The following is a 26,653-nucleotide window of genomic DNA, read 5'->3' as shown; positions in this document are numbered from 1 at the left end:
TTAGAAGTAGTATGAGCCTAATATTTTAAAATTACAATTCAGTCATAATCTTGGTTATGCTCTGCACATGCAGGTGACTGCGTCTGAAATTCTCTGCCTTGGGCATCATATAATTTAAATTGGTTTCCTGCCAGTAGCTGGGCCTTGCCCATGCTCGATGCCTGTTCCTGGACGCTGATGCCTGTGGGTGAAGATTCGAGGAATAGCTTCTTAAAGTGCTTAAATGTTACTTTCATAAAATTAACCCACCAGTTTTAGAGCCATTTAGGCAATTAAAACAATTTAGAAGTGATGTTTTCTTCTTTTTGGTTTTGTTTTGAATAAGTACTGTTCTAAGAAATCAAATGAATCAAGGTTTTAGGTAATAAATAACTAAAGATGATAGAATGGTGAAGAAATGGCTAGCAGAGGGGGCTGCCTATTTGCCTTCATACTAAAAGACATAAATGTGTTTTCCTCCTCCATACAGATGCTTAAAATTCCCCCATACAAATTAATCATCATCTCTTGTCTCTGTAACTCCGTTAGGATTTCCCAGGTGTCATTCAGAGCCTGAGGAGGTTGCAGACAGGGAGGGCAGCAGGCGCTTGTGGGGAGGAGAGGAATGGGGTGAGAGCTCTGTGACGTGAGAGACTGGTGTAAGGAACCATCCCACTGAGCCTGTTGTTTAAAAGGTTTCAAGTCCCTTTGCCGTTAAACTAACACAGTTTCAATCCTCTGTGCAGTGAGCCTTCTTCCTGTTATGGTTCAAGTGACACAGCTCTGATTTGACTGACAGTGTTTTCTTTATCGGGAATTTAAATGGCTTTCCTTTGGGTTCACCTAATAGGCTTCGGTGAACAATAACACGTGTGTGTGTGTGTGTGTGTGTGTGCGTGCGTGCGCGCGCGTGCATGTGCAGTGTGTGTGTGCGCGCGTGCGTGTGCGGTGTGTGTATGTGCAAGGTGTGTGTGCGCGTGTGCGCGTGGTGTGTGCTCGCGTGTGCTGTGTGTGTGCGTGTGCAGTGTGTGTGCACGTGTGTGCGCATGTGCTGTGTGTGTGCGCGCGTGTGCTGTGTGTGTGTGCTGTGTGTGTGTGTGTGCACGCATGTGCAGTGTGTGTGTTTGCTCTCTTCTTTCTCAGGTACCTGGAATGAGCTTTTTGTCCAGACCAAGCGGCTCACGGAAGAGAGCGTTCAGAAAATGGTGCCTTGTCATTTAAATACTCCTTTTCCTTCCATCCAAAACTAGACGATCTCCTTGGATAGGAAATCTTTTCCCTAATAAAATCCACCCATGCCAAAGTTCCCTCTTCTTTTGTATAAACATGGTTTGTCTCTATTCCAGTATTTGTTGAAAACCAAAGACCTTTTCTGTCAAAGCTGAGATTCAAGTGAGAACTGCCAACAGTGGTATTTGACACAAGCCTGAAGGGACTGCATTTAAAAGTAGCCCTCTGTTCTTCCATTCCAGACACTCATTTTAAGAAATGGGAACATGGAAATATTCAAGAATTATATTTATTTTCTATTACAAAATACATTTTAATGAAAATATTGAAAACCAGTCAGAGCCAAAGTAACAACAGTAAAAAATTTTTATTACTCTACAAGCAGAGAAAATATATCTGATTGTGCCATATGACCTGATGAGGCAGAGAGGGTAGAGGGAACGGCAAGTACAGCACAGTGTGAGGAGGGCTAGTTTAGGTCAGCACGTCGGTGGGGCATTTAACCTGGAGTCATGCAAGGCTTCTGGAAGGTGGTATCTAAGCTGATGCTGAAGGACACGTGGGGGTTATTCAGGCAAAGTTGGTGGAGGGAGAGGAAAGACTTCCCAAGCAAAGGGAACAGGACCAAGTTCTACAGGCAAGGAGAAGGCGGAACACGTTGAGAAATCTGCAAGGTCAATCAGTATGACTGAAGCACAGAATCCAGGAAGGAGGCTGAGAGTGGAGGCGGGAGACGAAGGGGAGATCAGATCGCAAAGAGCCTGGCCACCGTGTTAAGTCTGGAAGCGTTTGTGTTGGTGGTGTTTCTTCCCATCTCTTACTTATGCGTGATAGTTTCTCTCTAGCTGTAATCACAGTGCAAACAGTTATTCAGTAACAGGTATTTATAAGCATTTACTATGTGTCAGAAACTTTGAACTCGAATTTAGTCATTTTTGTGTCTACACAGTGAGCCAGTGTGGTGGGAACCTAGGGGGCAAGGAGACGAGGTAGAAGAAGTACTTTATAATCCTGACCCAGGTGACGTGATGGCATAAGTATTTTTTTCCATGTTTCCAACCACACAGCCCTTTCAACAATCATTTCAAGCATCCATGTAATAATCCAACAGATGGAAGGACCATAATGAACTGGATAGGGCATGATTTTCTGGTTGCATATTTAGGTGGTTAGACTGTTTGGGTAACAAGGAGCAAACTCCCAAATAACACATGCCGTTAGGAAATGTAAAGAAATACACGAAGGCGGCAGGAATCTCATGGGAACCAGAAATGTCCATTTTTCAGGATCTGGGACAATTGTAGAGATGTTGTCTCATTACCTGTTTAGCATCAGGAATTTGTGATCTTTAATCTGGTGTTTTGTGGCTCTGCTACTCGCTCTGTGTCTTTGTGTAACTTCCACCAACCAGTTGGCTAATTCTCTCAATATTTCTTCATTCAAGAGGGAGTCTGGTGGGCCCAGCTACTCAACACCACTCTTAGGCAGAACCTTCTTTCCGGGCTACCTCATAGTTGTCTTCTCTCCCTTCCCCCAAGGCCATCTGTGTTCAACAGCCCAAGACTGTCCCCTCAGCAGGAGGTGTAGGAGGAGTGTCATGTCATGGAATAGGTCGGGGCGGAGGTCACAGTCACCTCGGCTACTGTTTCTAGTATTTGTCTTTTCAGGTTTTTCTCGAGGATAAATATTGCTGTGCTGCACGTCTCTATCTGTATTCCTGGTATTGTCTGGCTTGTGTGATGTTTAGCAGGACTAATACCTCCTTTAGTCTGGCAAGCATATATTTATCAGGACAGTCTTGGTTGCATTATGGCGCTTGGCATTTTTTAATTTAATTTAATTTAATTTTAAAGATTGGCACCTGAGCTAACAACGGTTGCCACTCTTTCTTTTTTTCTTTCTGCTTTTTCTCCCCAAATCCTCCCAGCACATAGTTGTATATTTTAGTTGTGGGTCCTTCTAGTTGTGGCACGTGGAACGCTGCCTCAGCATGGCCTGACGAGCTGTGCCATGTCCGCACCCAGGATCCGAACCAGCGAAACCCTGGGCCACCAAAGTGGAGCGCGCGAACTTAACCACTCAGCCACAGGGCCAGCCCCTTAAAAGGACATTTTTTTACTTAACGCTTCCTGACATTCTTGATTTACAGAAACTTTGGTCTAAATTCCCTCCCTTCCTTCCAGTCAAAAAGTACTTACTCAGTGCCTGCTATTTGCTACCCCTACCCTAGCACTGAGCTTCAGCAGAGAATAAGACATTGAGGACCCCTCTTGTGATGGACTTAACTTTCTTGGGGGAAAGGTAGACAATAAATAAGAAAATTAATAATGAGGTAATTTCAGATAGTTTCTTCTATGAGGAAAATGAAACAAAACGTAATGGAGAGTGCCTAGTGATCAAATCCTGCTTTCTGATGGATGAGCGGCACGGGGTCTGTGAGGAGAAAATATCTCAGCTGAGACCTGACAGATGAGAAGGAGCCAGGAGGGCAGAGGTCTCAGGAAGAGCATTTCCAGGCCGGGAGAGGAGATGTATGTAAGCCTGGGGGCTCAGAGAAGAGACAGGGAGTCAGTGGGGCCGTCATGGGAGCCAGGGGACAGGGTAGAAGACCTGTTTTGTAACCCCGACCCGAGTGTACAGAGAGGTCATACAAACCCTGCCATTTCCACTGCCCTCCTCAGAGTTACCTCCAGCTTGCCCTGACCAAAGCACCACTCTTTGGTTTTTCCTCCATCTCTGCTTCTTCCAGTCTCCTTCAGCTCAAGAAATTAAGCCATCCAGTGGCTCATGTTACCCTTAATACCTCCTTCTTCTCACTTCATCCAAATTGCCCAGCCCTTCAATCCTACGTCCAACAGAGAGCTCAAGTTCGTCCCTTTCTGCCCACGCCCGTTGCCCTCATCCTAATTTAAACCCCTGTTATCATTTACTTGGATCATTGCCTTGGCCTCCTGGCTGATTTCCCACCAGGGCAATTATGTCTGTTCATATTATTTTGCCCATTTTCTAATTGGATTGTTTGTTGAGTTTTGAGAGTTCTTTATATGTATTCTAGATACTAGTCCTTTGTCAGATATGTGGTTTGCAAATATTTCCCCTAGTCTGTAGCTTATCTTTTCATCCTCTTAACAAAATCCTTTGCAGAGCAGAAGTTTTTAATTTTGATGAAGTCTAATTTATCAGTTTTTTCCTTTTATTCCTCATACTTTTGGTGCCAAATCAAAGAACTCTTTGTCTAGTCTTAGATCCCGAAGATTTTCTCCCAATTTTTCTAAAAGCTCTATAGTTTAATGTCTTACATTTAACTCGTTGATCCATTTTGAGTTACCTTTTGTATAAGATGTGAGACTTAGGTTGAGATTGTTTTGGGGAGGGGGCAGCTGTGAATGTTTAACTGCTCCAGCATCATTTGTTGAAAAGGCTATTGGTCCTCCATGAAATTACTTTTGCACCTTTATGAAGAATCACTGGTGCATATCAGTTGGGTCTATTTCAGATTCTCTCTTCTGTTTCATTGGTCTGTGTGTCTATCCCTCTGCCGGTATCACACAATGTTGGTTACTGTAGCTATAGAATAATTCTGGAAACGGGTAGACTAATTTCTCTCATTTTATTCTTCTTTTTCAGATTGTTTTAGCTCTTCTAGTTCCTTCACCTTCTCTTATAAATTTTAGAATAATCTCGTCTATGTATGAAGCAACTTTTCTGAGATTTTTATAGGAATTCCATTAAATCTGTATATCAGAATTTGGGGAGAATTTATATCTTTCCTATGTTGAGTCTTTCAATCCATGAATTCATTTATTTAGAAATTTGAATTCTTTTATCAGTGTTTTGTAGTTTTCAGCACATAGATCATATATATGTTTTGTTAGGTTTATAGCTAAGTATTTCAATTTTTTGAATGATGGTAAACGCTACTGTATTTTTAATTTTAGTGTCCATGTGTTCATTGATCATATGTGGAAATACAATGGATTTTTGTATTTTCTACATAGACAATCATATCATATGCAAATATGGGCAGTTTTATTTCTTCACTTCCAATCTGTATGCTTTTTATTTCCTTTTCTTGACTGTTGCACTAGCTAGAACTTCCAATACCAGATCTAATAAAAGTCGTTAAAATGGACATCCTTGCTTTGTTCCCAATTCAGTACTTCACCATTTCCCTCTAGTCTTAGTTTTCTGTGAGCTTTTGTCATAAATGAATGTTGAATTGTGTCAAATGCTCTTTTGCATTAGTTGATAACATCATGTGATTTTTCTCCTATAGGCTGTTCATACAGTGTATTGCATTAGTTATTCATGGGTTCACTTCACCATCTTGCAGTTGGGATCATGTTTAGTTTTTAAATTTCCAGAAATTGAATTGGAGGATTCTGTTTACCTCAGTTATAAGAAACAAAATCTTACTTTACAGTTGTTAATCTGAGTCTATAAATCATTATTTAAATGATTATGAAGGTGTAAAATGTTATTGTTAATGGAGATTTAATTGAACTAGTGTTTTTGAGGTTGAGTGTATATTTTTTCTAAACTTTCTAATCAAGAGCGTTCAGTTGATGAATGACCCATTACAAGGAGGTCTATTTTACACAGCAATCACCCTTCATTGCATTTTTCACTGCTGTCGTTGGAATAGAAATTGTAAATTACTCATTTATCTAGACCATCGGTTTTGGAAGTGGTTTAAGGAGGAGTTTGGAGTGTGAATCCTTCTTTGAGGTGCTGGGGATCACCCTGGAAAAATTTTTCCAGGCCTTTAGAGAGCTGGGAAGCTTCAATAATTATTCCATAGAAGTAAACATGGGGAGAACATTTTTTTCTTATTTATTGTATGATGTGGATAATAGGCACAGGGCTTACAACTTGAAAATAGATTTAAAAATTTTAAGTGTATTAGAAACCTATCTCTCGACACATTCTTTCCCTTGAAGCCTTTGCCGTTCTTCCGAACCACTCTGCAGGTCCTCACTGCTAACTCTGTGCCCTCACCTGCTTTAACCCGGCAGCATCTTTTGGCCATGTCAGCCACAATATATATTTTGGCAGCTTTCTGGGATTTGAAGCTTCTTCTGGGAGGAAATATTGTGAAGTGCAATGGATATACACAAAATATATTGTCATAATCACCAAAACTGTTTGGATTGCAAACTCCCCACGTGACATGAAGAGGAAAAATTGTTCCCCAATACAAGAGTAGTCCTAATAAACTGCCTATCATGACTATTCAATTTCTTCTAGGCATTTTTTTCTGCCTCTTTCAGCTGTCGTCCCCTGGGCATGTTAGATGTGTGTGAGAAAGCTGAGGTCACTTGGGGCTCCTCCATTTCTGATTCAGTGTTCTATTCCTCTGCCTTTCGTTCTGCCAAGAAATAGTTCTTGGTGGATTTCATTTAATCTTCTCTGGCCCAGGGCCTAATGGCGGCTGCAGGGCCATGACTGGTGTGTTTTCCTGCTTCCATACCACCATCTACAGCAACGCCAGAGGCGGCATTTGAGTCTTCCGGAATTTGCTTCTTTATTGTATAACTAGTCTTATGCAGCTGAATATTACATCCAACTATGAGCTTGCTAATACCAAGTGTTTTTTTTCAAATTTTATTCTATTTTTCACGTCACGTTACTGAATAGGATATATTTTCATTATCATACTTATTTTAAGTTTAGATGTTTGAAAGGAAAGAAGACCAAATGCTAGATCTGAGTACCTCAAAACAATTGATTTGGTGTGGGGGGAGGGCAAGGGAAGACCTTCCAGAAACTTTTGGAGGCCATATTTTGGTGAATAGTAAAGATTCTCATTTTCCTTCCCTCATGGTTTTGAACATCTTATCATTTGGGGTTTTTTAAGAAGTTCTATTTAAGCTTTGTATTTCATATGTCTGATTTTTTCCTCCCCAGTTAGATCGCATATTCCTTGAAGAAAAGGATCTTTAAAAATTTCTTCTGTACTCTTACTGCAAGGAACATTATAAATATATTGTAGATGCTCAAGAAATTGAAACTGAATGTTACTCTGTGCCCTCTGTGACATAGACGTACAAAATGGGCAAGATCCAGCCCTTGCTCTCAAAGTGCTTACATTCTGTTAGGAGGATGGCAAGTCCATAAAAATATGTGATCGGAGATGGAGTATGATATGAGCCATGAGAAAGATGAAATCAAACTGCTTGGTGACTAAGCAGGATGGAATATAGAGCAATAAAGAAAAGCTTCATGAACAGCTTGGCTTTTAAGGTAAGCCTCGAAGAAGGAGTAGGATTTGGAAAGGGATAAATTAAAAATAGGGAGTGAAAAACAAGAGAAGGCCATTTTAGACAAAGATTACAACATGAAAGCAGGTACTGCGGTAGGGAACTGCTGAGTACGACTGACAAGCAGCTTATTTTCTAGTGCAGCTGTTGTACAGAGAGGCGGGGGGTCAGTGCAAACATTGTCCCCAGGCCAGATGGTTCCAAAGCTAGGCATTTGGCCAATACCTAGCTCTCTGGCCGTCTCTGCTGGGCTCAAGTGGCCTGAACATGCGCCTCCGGGAAGCTGGAGAGCTCATTGCCTCTCCAGGCACCTCTGCCATCTGAGCACTCCTGCCATTGGACTGTGGTAGGAGGCGAGGCTGGAAGGCGGAAGAGGTCCAAATTACAGGGACTTTGAGGGTCAGCATGAGGAGTTTCCAGTTATTTATTTTTAAAATTGTGATTAAAGCTGCGAGTTTAGTGCGAGTGTAACGGCAGCTGTGTGGGAGGATGTGGAGTGAGAAGGCCGGGTAGGGAGCTCTTTTGTAGTGATCAGAACCTAAGGAAGAGAGATGTTTAAGGGAGGAGCAAAGAGGGGACATATACCAAAGGCTTTGTAGCACGGATAATGTTTTTGAAAATACCAAACCGAGTGTTCTTGTTCCCACTGACTCCTAATTGTTCCTTGTTGCCCTGTGAGTTTCCATCCATTGAAACTGGGATCCTTGTTGTTTCTGAAGGAGGGGAGATACTGCCCAGGTGAAGCAGCCATGGCTGGGCTTCCAGGATCAAAACAAGAGTTTATTTGAAGGTCCATAGTGAGACAGTAATCTGAAAGCAAGCCTTTTATATTTCCAAAAGCTGGGCTTTGTTGAGAGAGACAAAGAAGGAAACAACACAACAAAAAAGATCTGTGCTTTCCAACAAGCAAAGCTGACAGTCTAAGCATAGAATTTACAGTCAGCCATGGTATTGATGCAGGATGTGGCATCAGGACTGTTTTCTTGAGAATGGAAAAGAAAAACTCAGGCAGCAGGCAGGAAGTCAGGAGATTCTTAGGAGACAGGCTCCTCCACTCCTTTGCAGGAGCCTCTGCCTCCAGGGATCAGGGAGGGGGCAGACGGGAGAAACTGTGGGGCACTATCTGCTGAAAGGGGATTGGGCTCCCGACTGGACGGTGACTGGTCGAGTAATCCTTGATCTGCCGGAAAAGAATCACTGGATTGCAGTGAGCAGACCACAGTGGGAGAGAATTGGCGGTCTGTTCCACGAAGACCGGGGCATGAAAGTCAAGTTGCATTCAGTTGTAGAAAATTAAGTTCTTTTCTTCCAAGGAAGTCACAGCTGATGTAAAATTTCACCTTGGCCGCACTGTGGAGAGGCGAGATGCTCAGGCCCATTGCCGTGAGGTGGGTAAGGTTTTGCCTCCATCTGACACTTGGGGAAGTTGGACCCAGCGGTCAATGATTTGCCAGAGTTATTTAGTTGGTAAGTGGCAGTGGGAACGGGATGTGGATTGTGGAGATGCCACTGAATTATGAATTTTGATTGAGGACCAAAGGAACATCAGAAATTATCCAGTCCAACTCTGGAATTTTTCCAAATAAGGCAACTACCTTAAATAAATGAAGCAATCCACTCAGAACTGTCCATGTCATTAGGGCTGAGCTGGGCATTTGGAGTTTCTTCACCAGCCTAGGATACTTGATGCTGGATTTGGCCTGGCAAAATCAGTAACTATTCCATTTGACATACATTTCCTTTCTTAGTCATTAGCTGATATGAGTGACTATTCTGACAGGCTGATTGATTATTTTGCAATCATTTAGAAAACTTTTGCTTTTGGGATTTAAGTTTTTCCATCTCTAAAATAGGGATGAGGACCTGGCCCAGTGGCTGAGTGGTTAAGTGCACGTGTTCTGCTTTGGCCGCCCGGGGTTCACCGGTTCGGATCCCAGGTGCGGACATGGCACCACTTGGCAAGCATGCTGTGGTAGGCATCCCACATACAAAGCAGAGGAGGATAGGCATGGATGTTAGCTCAGGGCCAGTCTTCCTCAGCAAAAAGAGGAGGATTGGCAGCAGTTAGCTCAGGGCTAATCTTCCTCAAAAAAGTAAAAATAAAATAAAATAAGGATGATAGATATCTCATCCCTCTTATCTATTAGGGGAGTTGAATGAGGATAAAGTTATAACTGGTAAAGAAGTAGCAGTCAGGCATTTTGCCCAAGTAAGGGGGTGTTTGGTATTTTGTGGGTGACACATTGACTTTGTTTTTGTCTGTGATTGGACAAAATTATGATGTGGCCTTATTTTGTTTCTTTTTGTCATGGTCTCAGTGTAACCTTGTGTGGGGCTGGTGTTCTTTGAGATGGTTTGTGTCTGCTAGGAGAATACATGGCCTTGCTGTGAGTGTTAGGGCAGCTTCTGAATGTCAGGGACTGCTTTCGTTTTTTTCTTTCTCGGTTATGAAGAAGTTGAGTATTCAGGGAGATGGAGACCAAAATATCAGCTTTGTTGCAAGGTTAGTTTGGAGAACATGGTTTGTGTATGTAGCAAACATGGGCTTCCTAATATTGAACCTGGCATAGGCAGACTTCCCTACTCATGGATTGCACTGGAAATGCTTAGGCTGAACCCGCTCAGACAGGGCCTTGTTCTCCAAGTTCATAACAGTATAATGAACTTGGAAGTCTTTGGAAGTTCCTTCTCAGTCTCCTTTGCAAGCTCATCTCCTTTTCCTGGTCTCCAATGTTGGAGTTCTTACAGACTCAGAACCAGATTTTCTACTCACTCTAGACTCTCCTTGAGTCATGTCATTCAGTCTCATGGTTTGACTACCATCTATATGTGATGACCCCGAATCTCTATCTGCAGGCTAGACTTCCTCTCTGACATGGCTGTTCGCCATCTCCCCCTGGATGTTTCAGAAGCACTTGAACTTCCCATGTCCAAGGCTAGATTCATAATCTTCTCCCTAGATTCAATGTCCCAGGTTCTCTGCAGCCTGATCCTCCGGCTCTGCCCCACACTCCAGCTACCCTGACTCGCCTGCATGTTCCATCTGCACTTACGCCTCCAAGCTCTGCCATTCAGTTGTTTCTGCCAGAAATGCTCTTTCCTCCTTTCTCTGCCTTGCTAAACTCCTCCTTCAAGACCTCTCTCAGGTATCGTCTCCTGCAGAAAGCCTTTTCTGAACCCTCTAGGTTGGATTGAGTGCCTCTCCTCTGTCATTCCCTTCTTGCCTTTTGCTCCTCTGTTAAAGCAGCTCGTTGATTTACTTGTTCATGTGTCTGTCTCCTTCACTATACTTTAAACTCCTTGAGGTCAGGAATTCTATCTTATTCATCTCTATGTCTTGAGATGTATCTAAGTATATCTATATCTAAGTATAGGCATATAGATCTATCTATATCTTTATATAGCTATAGATCTATCTATATACAGACAGATATAGATATCTAGTATCTTGAACTAGACTTGGCACTTCATGGGTACTTCAGCAAATGTTTGTTAAACCGCTTCTTGCCTAACAACTTTGTTAGCATTTTGTCCAGTCCTGGAATGACCAGAACGTTGGTAATTGTGAAAAAGTAAGCCAAGTATCTTTTTTTTAAATCTGGTTGTATTTTACTTTACTCAAGATGTATTTCAGAAAAGTAGCATCTAGATTGAAGTTTATAAAGTACACAGTTTTTTCCTATTAAATTACATTTCAGAAAATGAAATGAAAATACATTTCTGATTGACTGCCGTTGAGTTGTGACTTCTAATAGTTTAAGTAATATCTTTATTGCTTTTATTTTTATTATTATTTAGAGGCCCTTGAATAATGGCTGTCCCACCCTCCTACTTAAGGGAATACAAGCTTCTGGGGTGGATGCCGGGGCTCCTGCCTGCCAGTCTCCCGTTCTTTTCCCAGCCCCTTCCGGTTTCGGGGCACAGCTGGGTCGGGGTGGGACTTGACAGTGGTGAGCTTTGGTGGGCCCTGATCGGGATCCCTCTGTGGGCAGCAGAGAGGAGATGCCTCTGGCCTTACCGGCTGGCGGCTTGCACTGCCGAGGGGCTCAGGTTATGGGACTCAGCTACCCTCCAGAGAGGCTGCTCTCGCCCTGCTCCCAGTTGGCAACTTCCCTCTGGGTCTCTTACTGCACCTTTCTGAGCGAGGCTTATGGGGTCCTGGCTCATCTCTCTGAGCCAGAACACACACTGAGCAGTCTCTGCCAGCTGCCAGTCCTGTCTCTGAGGGGAGGGAAGGGCGAGTGTGCTGTCTGTGCAGAACTCTGCTGGGAAGGCCCCTCTCAACACACCTGGTGCCAGGTAAGGGATGGGCAGTGTGTGTAGGGAGTGCTGAGTGGGAGCAGGCAGGGAGAGAAAGGAGCTGGGAGGGATAGGCAGGTGCCTGTGATCCGAGAATAGACGTGGGCTTGAACAGCAATTCCTATGTAAACAAGGATTTGTTTTTCCTGAGTATCATCTTCTAATTTGATTTTCTCAAGCTATATTCCTTTGAAATTTCTGCAAGTTCTCAGTGCCAGTCATAATGAAGACAAAAGCAGTAATGATAGCACCCATCGTGTTGTAGTTTGGACTCTGCAAAGCGTTTTCACGTTTGTTTAAAGAAAATTGACATTCCCTTTTCATCACCTTTGCACCTGGGATTGTGTCCCCTGGAAGGAGACCTCGCCCTTGTGGATAGATTGGATGGAGAACACAGAGTGTCCATACCAAAGGGCAGGCTTGTGTTTCTGAATTGTTGGAGATAAATAGTAAGTGATATGCAGCTCTGAGGCCTGAAGCTGTGGTCAGTCTGTGTTTTGTGCTGTTTCTAGATTTCCTTGGTTGTGTCTCAGAGCTAGGGTGCTGGGTTTCAAGTGCCTGCGGTGGAGATGGTCTCTTTTTTTTCTTTTCTGCATCTTTTATCTGATTCTTAAGCTAAGGTTGTGGAATGTATGACAAAGGTACCCTTCATATTGTTATGTTTTTGCTTATGTCAGTCGTGTCACTGAGCCAGAAAGTTGGAAATAAACATCTGCCAAGTGTTGGCAAGCAGCAGTGTTAGCCCTCTGTAGCTAAGGAAACTCCTTAAACATCTTATGTCATTACAGGCTTTTAATAGAGATAAAGTAATGTGCATTAAAAGCTGGACCCCTTGGACTCCCTACTCCACAGGATGATTGCATTTAGATCAATCTTGAGACCCGTTAATTTGGTTCCAAGAAAAAAATTCCAACTCTTCTTTTTACATAGAAGGAACTAATATTAAAAAAATAAATAAGCACTGTGACAAGACCCTTATATTTTCACCTTGCCCTGGGGCACATGAAAAAGTTTCGAACACTAAGAGACACAATCAGACTAGAAAAAAAATATAGAAAAACATTAGACACTGTCAAGAAAACCGTGAATTTTTAGAGTTCTTATCTTTTTCCCTTTTTTATTAAGACAGTATGCATCCTAATAGTGCAATTGGAGTGCGAGTGGGAAAACCTTAATTAGACCAGCTGTCCATTTTATATCCGTGATCATTTAGGGATGCTCCCAAGTGTCCCCATCTGTGCCTAATAACAGTACCTACCTCAAAGGGTTCATCTGAAACTGCTCTGATCCTCTCAGCCAGACAGTCTTTCTCTCCTCTGAGCTATAGCACATTTCGTTTATATTACTAACAATGATCACAGTCCCCTGGTATAGCAGCAGTTTTATACCTGTCTCTCCCGCTGGCCATTGCCCTTGTGAGGACAGGGACCTCGACTGGCCCTTCTCTTTATCCCCACCATGGTTGCCATGGTCCTTTTCACACAGTAAGCATCCTGCCCATGTTTGATGACTGGGTAGAGAAAACTCACGTTAATTGTAACATCCTTGCTGACTTTCAGAACAGTGATTTTCTGTGTTCTTGTTCCTGTGGAGTGTATGCCGCCTCCTGGAGTCCCATCTGTGGTCTCTCCAGCAGGCAGAGTGGGGGGCGGCGAGCGCCGGCTGGTTTCGGGACTGCGGCTCCTCTCCGCAGATGCCGGCTGCGGTGCAGGTTGTCCAGCGTGGGATGAAACACGGGCTTTGTTTTGTTTCTTTGAGGCTGTGTGGTGCAGTTGTAGTAATTTTAGCAATTGTTGCAGACTCATGTGCGTAACCAAAAGGGTGCTATTCCAATTTATCTTCAGAAAGAGGCATTTTACGCCCGTCCTAGGCAGCTTTGAACTGAGAACTGTCATATATCAGGATAACGAAGTGCAGTCAAAGAAGGGCCCAAGGAGCTCCTCTTACCAGAGACGTCTTGAAGCCTTATTTTGAGAAGCAGCTTTTATTGTTTTAAAAGTTTTTTTGAACCCCAGGAATATCTCTAGTACCAGCAGCTGAAATTAGAACACTGGCGTATTGAATCATATCGTTTTGAGCTACTGGAAAATTGCATTTCAAAAATATCTTAGGAGGTTCTGAGATTTCTCCCAAATAGTACCTGCTGTGCCCTTGGCAGGTCTAAATCTAGCTGCGTTGTGCCCGTGGTCTGAGTGGTCAGTTCTCTGGTCAGAAGAGTTTGCTTGGTGCTTGCAAACTCATGTCTACAACCGTGCCATTTATTGTCCTGAGACCCAAATGATGTCGAAGAATCATAAGCCCCCCCACCCACCCCGTGTTGTTCCGCTGTGCCGGGCACTGAGCTGAGCCTTTCAATGCAATTGCCTTCTAAGAATCTCCCAGCAACCCGAACGAGATCCGTACTGCTTTGTTTAAATGGCAGTTTGGGGAGAACTTTTCAGATATGCTATGGTTTTCTTTTCACAGATAAACTCTGCTTTTTGAGATGATAAGGATGTGAGAGAGGTGCTTTGATTTAAAATTTGGGAGTGCGATTCCGAGGTAGGAGACTGGGAGTCTGGAGTTCTGGGCTCTGGTTCTGACTGTGCTTTCAACCAGCTTTGTAACTTTGTATAAATAGCAGCTATTTCTTTGTGGTTAATTTTTCTCATCCATAAAATCATGTCAGTGCTGGCCTTGTCTCTCTGCTGTGGTTTTGGCCTTACGTTGGCTCCCATCGATCAAATATTGACCCTGGGCCAGGCGCTGTGCTGAGCACTGTAGGTGCACGACCTCGTTCACTCTCTGCGAGGACTGTGGAGGAGAGGCTCTCTGTGCCCCTGTATTCAGGGAACAAAGGCTGAGAGAAGCCACATAACAGCAGGACTCAATGGTCTGAACCCCAGAACCTGTGCTCTCAACCCCTGACTGCAGTGATAGGATGAAAGAAGATACCAGACGCGAAAGCCCTGGAGAGAGTCAAGACACGCCTAAGCGTGCAGCCTTATCAAGGTGCAGGGGTGGGCGGCGCATGTGCTGCTGTGTGGAGAATCTGCAGCAGGTGGGCAGAGCCCTCCTTCCCCGGGCCTCCGCCCACCGCACCTGTCGGTCCTGCAGGCAGTGGAAAGTTGGCATGTCCAAAAACAACTTTGTCTTTCTGCTAAATCTTCTCTTGTCTGTGTTCTTTTTCATTGGTAGTTCCATCCCCTGAGTCACCCAAGCTAAACCCTGGGCCTCATTCTCAGTGGATGCTCCCCTCCCCCCATCTGATTGGTCTCCAAGTCCTGGAGATGGTACCCAAGACATAGTTCTTGAATCCACCCTTCCCCCAGCATTTGTGCTGTTGCCTCCACGTCCCTTATTTAGAACACTGTAGTGGTGTGGTGGCCTCACACCTGCTCTCCCGAATGCCCATCTTTCCCTCTCCGGTCCATCTCAACACTGCCCATTTGCTAAAATTCAGTTCTGATCATGTGACTCTCTTTTTTAAAGACTGAGACGGCTGGCTAGCCATTGCCTGTAGGTTAAGTGTAAATTCCCTGCTGTGCTGTAGCGCCTGTCTTAGCACAGGCTGCTATTACAGATTACCACAGACTGGGCGGCTTCAAAAGTGTTTATTTCTCCCACTTCTGGAAGCTGCAAGTCTGAGATCAGGGTGTCAGCATGTCAGGTTCTCGTGAGGACTCTCTCTATATGGGGCCCTTTGTGTAAAACGTCTCTCAGCTCCTCTTGCCCCAGCTGGTCCCTGAACAGGTGCTGTGCATTCCCAGGTCAGCCTTTGCTCTCTCTGTGCTTTCCCTTTATGATGAACACGTGTCTGGCAGAGCATGTCGTAGGTTACAGAGAAGCGGTATGGCTTCGAGCTCAAGAGCACAGACAACAGAGATGCACCTCCTGGGTTAGAAGCCCGGTTTTGTCATTTTGCTGCTGGATGACTTGGGCACCTAACCTCTGCCTCAATGTCCTTCCCTGCAAAATGGGTATGATATTAATAGACCCTGCCTCATAGGAGACATCAGAGAAGTAGGAAGAGATGCAGATAGCATGGGGTCATAGATGGGGAAGTGAATGTTTACAGAAAGAGTACAGAACAGTTTAAGAGTGATGCAGGGAGCACGTGTTAGTGGAATATTAAATAGTATTAAATTGTAAACCAAAATAGGATTAAATAAGCACTCTGTGCCATCTCTCTGTATAGAAATAGGATAATTCCTATTGCAGATAAATTTCTTTATAGGAGTGATATTTTGAAATGTTTTTAGCTGCCCCCTTAAAAACCAGTTAACCCCCGGCAGGGATAGTGGACTATAAGATAGAGTTGGCACCACATGTTGGAAGTAGGGAGCTGAAGAGTGGGTGAGGAACGCAGAAGAGGTGCCCAGAGGCGTGGTGGGCTGGAACCAGAGCCTTAAACATTTTGTCTCCAGTCAGCTCTGGGTTTCATTTTGTGAAAAATAGTAATATGTTTTGCAGTTATGTAATATTGGACATCCCCCTGTTGATTTTTTTTATATCATTGATTCTATTTCCATCCTTAGATAGGTGGCACCGAGAGAGAAGGCTTTGCTGATCTGGCTTCGTGGGGTTTCTAAAATAATTCTGTGTAATCTGTGCCTTCTTGAGTCCTCTTATATAATAACCACTTTCTAAAAGAAAGCCCCTTGTTTGTGTGCTGATGTCTTCCTTGGAGATGGGAAGGAAGAGGAGAACTGAGAAGACTTAGGCGGCTTATTTCATTTTGACTAAAAGTAGTAGTTTCCTTCTTAAGCCTTCGTACCTCAAACGCACCAGCAAAACGCGTTGAAGTTCTCATGAGAGCGGCTGTCAATTCAGGGTATTTCCAGCGGATGTTCCTTTGGGCCATGCTGTGGGGATGGAGAGCCGGCCTCTGCTCACCCGCTTCTTGCACAAGGCCTGGGGCAGACCACGCTCACACGTCATGCTGACTGAGGCCGGGATTGGGATGAAGAGGACAGAATGACCCCCTCGGGAGAAGGCAGCCATGAGGTGACCACAAGTGCCAGAGAAAAGCAGGCCTTGGCCCCCTCCTCGGGTCATCAGTGCTTGTGCTCCAGCAGGGAGCCTCCCTGAGGGAGCCCTGGATGGAGGGGGGACAGTGTCATATACATCCCCTAATTCTTGCCTTCAGGTCAGAGCCCCATGTTGCTCTTGTCGATACTGGTGTCTGCATCTGATTCTCTTTAGAGGCTGGGTTTTGTCCTATTTCTAGGGTTTTCCCTGCTGCCTGTGTTCTCAACCTTCCTGCTCCTTTTCTGTGGCCTACTTGTGGGCATTGCCTCTCTTTTGCTGCTTTTCTTTAATTTTGAACATGTTGCGTACTCCATCTATGCTCCGAATGTCAGGCTGACGGAAGTAGATGACTATGCTGGTGTTTTGGGATGTAGAGCCCACTAGCCGTGTGGCACGTCACCCAGCCTCCCTGAATCCCAGTTTCCTAGTCTCAGAGAACAGGCATCAGCGACTCAACTGAGGTTTGGGTGAGACAGCGGGTAACGCACGAGGTCTGGCGATTCTCCAAGGTCCTCGGTGGACCCCCCCTCTAGGGCTGCCTGAGAGCACCCCGGGGCCCTGCTGTTGACTCAAGGTGAGCACTTTGACCTTGCTCTGGGAGCTCAGTGTCTAGAAATGCTTTAAGCCGTGGTCTGGTACGTGGTAGAGGCATTTACTAAACCTTGTTTCTCATCCTCCTCTCCCCTCCTGCTATCTGCTAACAAGGCACGTGGATCATCTTCTCAGGAAAGAGAAGCTCCAGTTTTCCTCTGTGCTGCCTTCACTGGAACTCAGGCTGAGCCCATCTCAGCCTGGAGCCACCTCGGCGTTCACAGCACAGCGTGGTGTGACTCACACCTCTGACCTCATCTTGGAGTCGATATTGCACCTGCCCAGGCTCTGTGCTTATGGCTTAGCTAGAAGGTTCTTGGCTGTGGAGCATTGCTCACTTTTAATTAGTCCCCTCATTAATTAACAGCGTGCATTTCCCTGGAAGCTGTGCTGCGTGACCTTGGGTCCTGTCTCCCTGGGGGCCTGCTTCCCTGAGTCTCCTCAGATGTCAGGGCTGACTTCTACCTGCACATGATCACATTAGTTGACACGTGGTGCATGGCCATTGCATGGGTATCTCCTTTTGCCGTGTCTGGAGGAGAGAAGCGAGGACTCAGTGTTTGGCAGGAGAGAATTCCATCATGATACCAGCCAGCATCTTAACTGATGGAGAGGTGTTCTCTTTTTCCCCTTTCAAAGAAGAACATCTCTCAGTTGATTAAAAATTCCGCTTTCCAGGATGCTTTCTAGTTGACCTGTCTTAAATCTGAATGTGGGTATAAGCTCCTGGCATCTGCTCAGAAGCACTTGAATGTGGCAGAGGTATTCTGTCCCCGACTGTGGGGCCAGAGCATGGCTTGCACTGGGCATGGCCGGGATCGGCATTATTTGTAGGGATAGTGTGAGTTTGCATAGCTGGTGAGGGCTATGGAAATGGGAGTCACGGCTAAATGAGGAGGCAAATAATTATAGAGAAACAGTGCTTAATGCCACATCTGAGGGGCTGGGTAAGCCTATGCATAGGAAGACTATGAGTTTAGAAGCAAGAAAAATTAGACACGTTGGGTGCAGAATGAGGAACGGGTCTCGGCCAGCAGTTCAGGACTGTTAAGGGTGATGAGCAGTATGGCCTAGTGGATAAGAGCAGGCTTTGGCATCAGACAGAGCTGGATTTGAAACCAGGCTTGGCCACTTGCCAGCAGTGCACCTTTGGCAGGTGGCTTCACTGCACGCAGCCTCAGTTTCCTTATCATAAGTGGGGATAATAAGATTAGCTCATAGGGTTGTTCTGTGGATTAAATGAGATAATGTTTATAAATTGCTTAGTACGATGTCTGGCCCAAAGTAAATGCTCGCTAAGTGGCTGCAATTACGAGCAATAGGAGGGTGGGGGAACCTGGTTTCGCGGGGCTCTCCCTTTGAGGTGCAGGCTGCCTCCACCGGCCTCCAGGAGCCGGCAGGACAGAGGGGCAGACGGGCACCGGGCAGGCCTCCGGGCAGGGTTTTGGCAGCTGACTCAGCCCCACATGTGTGCTTGAGCTGTCTTCCTGTTGGGAAAGATTCTTTATTCCACTTATTCTAAGTTACTTGAGCAGGTGCCTTCTCTCTTCACTCTCTAGGCTCCACGGCCTCTGCCTCTGCTGACTGACTGTCCTAGATCCTTCCTGAAGCAAGACTGGAGGTGGCGGGGCTGGGGGGAATGGAAAATCTATGCATGTTCAGGAAGACCCTGTCTATCAAGTCTTCTCTACAGACGTTCACCAGCAAATTAAAAACCAAAATCAAAACAAAAGAGAATAGCAAAAAGGGTTTGGATCTGTTTCCTGGCTCTTCAGCTGTGGAGATGTAATTAATCTCTGTGCCTTCATTGTCTGACCAGCAGAGCCCCCCCGCCCCCCGCCCTTTTATTTTTTGCCACAGTTCCCTTCCTGTTTCAAACTAGGGAAAAATGAATCAGAATGATTCCTTCAGAAGACCCTTGTGGAGCTGAGGGGTGGAGGGGCATTCCCTACCAAGAAGGACTCCCTGTTCTTTTGGGCCGCCCGTGCTGGGCCCCGGGGAAGATGCTCTCAGTCAGGATGTGGGAGGCCCTCAGAGCGGGCCCTCGAGGGGCCGAGTCCAAGTCCTGGTCCTCTGGGATAGGAAGGGAGGGGAGGGCATTCCTGGCAGAGGCCCTGCAGCAGGTGTTGGGGACCCTGAGGTGAGTCACTGGGGTCCAGAGGCACGAAGGTCGCCTTGAGGAGGGGAGCAGTGAGGCGGGAGCGAGGCACCGGGCCCTGGAATCAGCCGTGGCCGCAGCTCTGCCCCGTGGAAACCTGAAGTGCAGCCGGGCGGTCGGTTCCGTGGGAACCTGAGGAGGGTCCCTGGGGTGCCCAGGACGGTCTATCAGGGTGAGAAAACATTTGAAAAACTTTTATGCTGCGTTGTTTTAGGGGTAATGTTTTGTGAATACATAGTACACCAATACTGTAAAACTTGTATGTAACTTGTAAATGAATAAATTTACATATCTGGTACTTGTTCAGATGCTATTTACTGCCTGGAACATGCTATTTGTTTCCTAAGTTTGGAGGCAGCCATCCTGAGTGCCAAGGTCAGAGGAGGACGGCGGAGCCGGGGGCAGGGCGATCCCGCGCTCGCGGGTGGGCTGCTCATGGGGCGGGAGGCCGGTCCTCCCTCTGTGAGGTGGCGGCAGCACCTCTCTGGGACAGACGGTGACGCTGGCTGCTCCTGTCTTGCTTCAGCTCTTCTGTTGCTGACAGGAACACACCTGAGGATAGAGCTCTTGGCACATGAACAGATGCTGACTAAGACTCAAGGGAAAAAGAAACCCACGTTCCAGAAAGATCTGTGACTCCTGAGAACCCGGCGCTAACGCTTCCAGGTGTTTGTGGTTTGGGGAGATTGCGAGCTCTCCTGTGCTCATTTTCTGGCCATTGTAACTGCTTAGCAAGTACCTCAGCCCTAGCTAATCACGGACAAGAGACAGACTCTTGTGGACTCAGCAGAGCAGTTACAGGAGGTGGTGGTATGTCCTCCTTTCCTGCAAGAGAAGGCAGATCTAAAAAACATTAGGAAAAAAGTCTGTAAACAGAGCGCTGGGAGTGGAGGCTGGGAGCACCCAGGGCTTCCAGCTCTCGTGGTGGCTTTCATCTGTCTCCTGTTGAATTTTCCTCCAGTGCTGCATGTGTTGTTGGTCACTCACTTCAGCCCCTCAGTCCAAAGTGGGAGGCAAACACACAGGCATGAGAACCGGGGGCGGGGTGCGGGGAGGCCACCGTGGAAGCTGGCTACCACACCCTCATCCGGAGCTAAACTGAGGTGGAGGGAATTCTGAAGAAGCCATGTGTTTGAGTAAAGTTTGCACTTTGGCTTTGTATACATTTCTGAGAGCAACTGAAAGCTCTTTGAATAAGAATCCTTGCACGCCACCTTTTCCACACACATTCGGGATGGTATGTTTGCCCAAGAGATACGACCTCAGTTTATGTTGCATCAGACAGCTGATCCTTTCACTCAGGTTTGGCTTGTGCCCGTTGCCGTCAAAGAGCTGATTGTATGTGCCAAAGTGGAACAGACCCTCACGGCGGCCCTGGGGCTTTGGTCTACCACTTCCTGGCCCAGGAGACACTGCTTGTTTCTTTCCCCCAACAACTCTTTGGCTGTGCCTGCACACGGGGTGGAGATGCCTCGGAGAATTTATTGCTGCTCCTTGAATAGTTTCCTTTATCACTCACAAGGCCTGTCATTGTACTGTCTAGGGCTGCCTGACCTGGTCTCACCATGAAGCCACCGTCCCTTCTGCCTGCTGCTGACCCTGACAGCATTTCATCAGTGGGGCTTGTCCGGAATCCTTCGTGATTTATGAGCTTCTTGTGGATATTAACAAACATGTCTTGTCAGGCTTTCTGTCACAGTACACAGCTCGTGTGACCAAAATGGTCAATGGGGTCTGTAGAGTGAAAGGCACACACCCATCCTAGCTGCTTCTGTCCTGGCCGTAGAGATCCTAATTTCCACTGTCCCCGTTTGGTTAAGTGTTCAGCTCTGGGCCCAACTTAGCCCTGCCTTGGCTTCACCCTCAGATGGCTCCACTCTAAGATGAAATGATAAGCTGGACCTGTAGCCACTTGCATATCTTATCTTAACAAATGGTGTCCATTCCTAACATCTATTTTAACGTTTTGTCATTTAAAAATTTATTTATACTTCTCTTCTCAAATCCTAATACTCCCCCCTGCCCCCACACACACATTTGGCAGGTGGGAGCATGGTATTAACGCTTTATATCTATTAATGGCATTTGTCTGTTTGGGGCTCATTTATGGTTATTTGAGAAAACCTGAATTCCTCTACAAACTGATAAATTGCTGATGTTGGAATTTGTGCTCGGTCCATCATTTTGTCTCCTGTAACTTCTTAGGCCATGCCTTGAATGTAGTAGCTGCTTAATAACTATTTGTTATAGGGATGGATAACGACAGTCTCCTAGATGGAGTGGACTGTGACTTTGACCCATTGGAGGGTTGTTACTGAGTTATTTGGAGATCTGGGGGATGTCCAGGATGCTTCTTGGTCTGGGCAGGATGTCAAGGCTGTCAGGGACCTTGTACCTGGAGTCTGAGAAACCCACACCATTGCTGGACCCCTTGGCATAGGCCCACTGTGTCTTTCACACTCTCTGCCTAAATGTTCAGAAAGTGCTGTAAGCTCTTAAGCAGCCCTCTACCTATATACCCCAGGAAAAAAACTCTTAGGGTTATTCTGGCCTGAGGATGATGGAACAGCAGTCTGCACTGAGAACCCTCTTCCAGGCTGAGAGTTTTGGAATAACCTTGCTTTAGGTGGGCTCGGACCTGGGTGGCACTGAGAAGCATTGCTCTGCAGTGCTGTTTTGCCTTCACAGTGGACTGTGAAGAAGCCTTCTCCCAGCCGTCTTGTTCCGCAGAGATTCTAAGAATGACAGCAAAGCCATTGTGCTGGATGTTCTCGTCAACCTAATCAATAAATCCAGTGTTTTGGACAAGGTGTGTCACAGAACCATCCTTGGGGACCTGGCCAGGGACAGGAGAATATTGAGGAAAGTGATAGTAAGGATGAACGTTTAAAAATCTAAGTGGCAAGGAACCTGATGAGCACAAAGGATTTTCTATAGTTAAAAAATACAAATGTGCATCTCTCTTCTCCCAAAGGTCCTAACGTTGGCTGTTGATAGGGGCTCCATCTTGCTTTCCACTTCTTGCCTGTCCCCAACCCCCTGCAAAGCCTGAGTTAGTCCAAAATCTGGGTGCCTTTTCTCAGTTTTAAAATAGTAGCACAATGCTGCTGTGATCACACAAAGCTATATTTTCACTGTCATCTCTGACTTGTAATAGTGCTTGGTAATTACATGGTGCTTTCCATCTGCAAGCTGGTAAACACATTATAAATCTTAACTCTTTGATTCTCCCAACACCTCTGCGGAAAGAGGAAGAGACTGCACAGTGCCTTTGAGGTATAGCTGAAGTTTGATCTGGTGACATCTCATTGAGGTGTTCGTTCCTGTATGTAGTAGAGCTGGTAAAGAAGCATCTGCTCTTAAGAGTGATGTTCGGGGCTGGCCCCGTGGCCAAGTGGTTAAGTCTGCGCACTCTGCTGCAGGCGGCCCAGTATTTTGTTGGTTCGAATCCTGGGCGCGGACATGGCACCGCTCATCAAACCACGCTGAGGCAGCGTCCCACATGCCACAACTAGAAGGACCCACAATGAAAAATATACAACTATGTACCGGGGAGCTTTGGGGAGAAAAAGGAAAAAAATTAAAAAAAAAAAATAGTGATGTTCTGTGCTGCCAAATGAGAAAGCTGAAGTCTCCATAGAAGCAAGAATCCGAAGGATCCGCCTCCTGACCTCAGCGACCAGATCTCTTGGCCTCCGTGGCTTAGCCAGTTGTTATTATTTTGAGTACAGATTAGATTTCTAGAATCGTTAGAAAATATTGTGTCTGTTAAAGGATGCAGGGGCACAACTTTTAATTATTTTGTTTTGTTTTGTAAAAAGAATTTTGTTTCTGATGTATGTTGTCTGACATTTAAAAGGAGAAATTCATCACTGCTTCTTTGGCAGTAATTTTTGTGGCATTTTGTTATTTTTTTTAAAAAAGTCATTTCTTCCTAAAATCTGTTTTTTTCGTCTTTTTACATCCAAAAGAATGGAATACCAAATAACTTTGAGATTTATCACAGTGAATTTCAAAAGCCAGACTAGACTTTAAAGAGACTTATAGAACAACACAAAATAATTATTGTACAGTTTTAAATTTCTTTAGCCATAGCTTCAATACATTGCTTCACTTAACTAACATGATTTCAATTTATTATGCAAATGTAACAACTATTCCATTAAAAAATATGTTAGAAAGATTGCATACTTTGTTTTTGCAGCACAATAAATTGTGTTGAATGTTGCTTTTTTTTGATTTGCTTATTTTGTCTTTAATGACAATCTATTTAAAGTAAAAGTCTTTCAAGTGGCAGAACAACATGATAACACGTCTTCACTGGTAATTTAATCCTTGGATATAATGCGTTCATCTGAGAGAGTCCATTAAAAACAGCAAGGTGCCGAACACCAAAGCCGAGATGTTTTTAATCACAGAATTACAGTAATTATACAAATCTGAGATTTTCATCAGACAGAAAAGCCTTCCAGGGCTAAACATGCACTTTAGACTTAGCGCTAATAACTGTGTTTTGTTCCAAATTATAGGAGCGAGAATCCTCAGGCCAAGGGAAATATTGTAGAGAATGTTATGTGTTGACTTTTTAAGGAAAATTAAGAAATAAACTACTTTGATAACATCATATCTGTAAGAGTCACATAACTGGGTGATAGAAGAGGAATTCTCGGGTGTGGCCATAGTCCGTAGTCAGATAAAGTCAATGAGCCTGTCACTGTCTGCTGTATTTTCAGCATAGACAGAAGGCTAGAAGGAACAGATCTCTCTTCTCCCAGGGGTCCTGAAGTTGCTAACTAACTGGAGTACCTCTTCCAGTTGGTAAATGGGACAGACCACCAGTAAATGGGATGATTATTGGCCCAGAATCTGGAATTCTGGGTCAGGTGAAGACCATGTACAGAATAATTTAGTTATTGTGGTGATTATTAAAAGTGTCAAATTTTTAATAAAATGGCCAGGACACAGTACCCTCAAGGAGATTGTTTTGAAGAAGTGATATTAAAAGATACATCTAGGAAGGTTTTATAAAAATCCCGCTAAACAAGAAATTTTATTTGATCTAGTTTCCATCTATCATTCTTTATTTTTTTCTGGCTCAAATGGGTAGGCGAGATGAGGAAAGGGGATTCAGGAAGGGAGAACACTGGGAGGGAGCGTGCTGTGGGGATGTCCTGCTGGGGGAGGACGCAGGGAGGACGCCTGGGGGAAATGGAGGAGGCCAGTTAGGATGGCCCCTCATCTGTCTCTGGGAGTTTGGAGGTGAGGTGCAGAGCATTATTCGAATGCAAGGCCCTGCGATCTGTCTGGGTATTTCTGATGGGCACTCAGGACACAGAAGTCCTTCTAGAGGCTGTGGCAGAGACAGGCCTGGGATTTGAGTCCTGACAAGACAGTATTCTGGTTTCTGTTCTCCCAACCCCATCCCTTTCTGTGGTGATCTCATCTGTCTGCAAGCAGAACTGGAGTCAGCTGGAACAACCGTCCCCTGATTCCTTCTGAATATGTTAGCATCCACATTTATTATTTGCATATTTGAGCCTCCGGTGCTTCCCCACCTCCTTATCAGAAAGCTTGAAGGCCATTTGGAACCAGCTTGCAGCCCTGCCCTGTGCTGTAGGCCTCACTTTTTGCATCCACTAATGCTGGGCAGGCCCTGGCCGGGGAAGTCCCTGCCTGCCATTTCAATGTTATTAAAGTTTTGCTTTTTCCCTTTTAACTTTCAAAATAATATGTGCCATTGTGGAAAATTTACAAGATACAGAAAAATATAGAGAAGCAGAAAAATCATCCAGAGAGAATCCCACCCAAAGAGATTCACGTTTTGCCATATTTCCTTCCAATCATTTTTCTGCATCCTTTGTTCTTTATATGCATAGTTCTGCAAATACATAGTTGTCTTTTGATTTACAAACATTTAACAATATTTAATCACCTGTCATAAGCATTTCCCATAAACCTCATGGGAAGTCTCTTGACTGTTGATTGCCGTAGTGAACATATGGGTGTTCACCTTATTAAGTGTCTTGTCGTTTGTTCTCTTCCCAGGCCCCCTCTTGTCTGCCGCACATCTGGAAGGCTATGATGGGAATGAATGTGAAAACTTGGAGGTTTCACCTAACTCGTTGCTTCTGCTCGGAAGATCACCCTTTAGAAGTGGGAAAGCTGCTGCACGTGGTGGTCGACTCCAAGGGACAAGACGACATGTAGAAAGCGATGGATGAAAGCACCTCAGGGAGCCGCCGACGCATGCTCCCGGTGGCCTAGTCCAGGGAAGCCCTTCCGCGGGGCTCTGGCATCTGGAATGCCGCCAGTTCTGGACGCAGGGCTGATTCCTGAATGAGGATGGTCCGGCGGGGGCTGCTTGCGTGGGTCTCTCGGGTGGGGGTTTTGCTCGTGCTCCTCTGCTGTGCCATCTCTGTCCTCTACATGTTGGCCTGCACTCCAAAAGGCGACGAGGAGCGGCTGGGGCTGCCCCGGGCCAACGGCCCCACAGGGAAGGAAGGGTACCAGGCTGTCCTGCAGGAGTGGGAGGAGCAGCACCGCAACTACATCGGCAGCCTCAAGAGGCAGATCGCGCAGCTCAAGGAGGAGCTGCAGGAGAGGAGCGAGCAGCTCAGGCATGCGCAGTATCACGCCAGCGAGGCCGCGGGCCTGGGGCCCGACCCCGGGCTCCCCGAGAAGCCCCAGGCAGATCTGCTGACCTTCCTGCGCTCGCAGGTGGACAGGGCGGAGGTGCACGCCGGCGTCAAGCTGGCCACCGAGTATGCCGCGGTGCCCTTCGATAGCTTCACGCTGCAGAAAGTGTACCAGCTGGAGACGGGCTTGACCCGCCACCCCGAGGAGAAACCCGTGAGGAAGGACAAGCGGGACGAGCTGGTGGAAGCCGTTGAGTCTGCCCTGGAGACCCTGAACAGTCCTGCGGAGAGCGGCCCAAATCAGCGTCTTTACACGGCCGCGGATTTCATAGAAGGTCGGCAGGTTTGTGAATTGGGGCGGGAAGTGAAGACAAGGCGTCTGGGTGTGGGCACCCGGGCAGCTCACGGCTGGAGGCTGGGGTTGGCTTTGGGGATGGCTGGTAGAAAGTTTCACGTGGGCGGCGCCAAGGTGTGTAGCATGGGTTTTGCTT

At 45.7% G+C, this 26,653-nt stretch overlaps 1 protein-coding gene across 22 annotated transcripts in view; it reads left to right on the top strand.

The window, feature by feature from the left end:
• The window catches only part of CSGALNACT1 (chondroitin sulfate N-acetylgalactosaminyltransferase 1), a 330,736-nt gene that overhangs the window by 208,611 nt on the left and 95,472 nt on the right, over positions 1–26,653 (top strand). For all 22 annotated transcript variants that reach the window (XM_070598636.1, XM_070598651.1, XM_070598638.1 and 19 more), the window contains one exon: positions 25,573–26,497. In XM_070598636.1, the coding sequence (XP_070454737.1) occupies positions 25,864–26,497 (634 nt within the window). In that variant the 5' untranslated portion in view covers positions 25,573–25,863. The remainder of the gene's footprint in view (positions 1–25,572; positions 26,498–26,653) is intronic.

The sequence above is a fragment of the Equus przewalskii genome, chromosome 28, assembly GCF_037783145.1.
Source record: "Equus przewalskii isolate Varuska chromosome 28, EquPr2, whole genome shotgun sequence".
NCBI classification, from domain to species: domain Eukaryota; kingdom Metazoa; phylum Chordata; class Mammalia; order Perissodactyla; family Equidae; genus Equus; species Equus przewalskii.
This window is presented reverse-complemented; position numbering and strand designations above follow the sequence as displayed.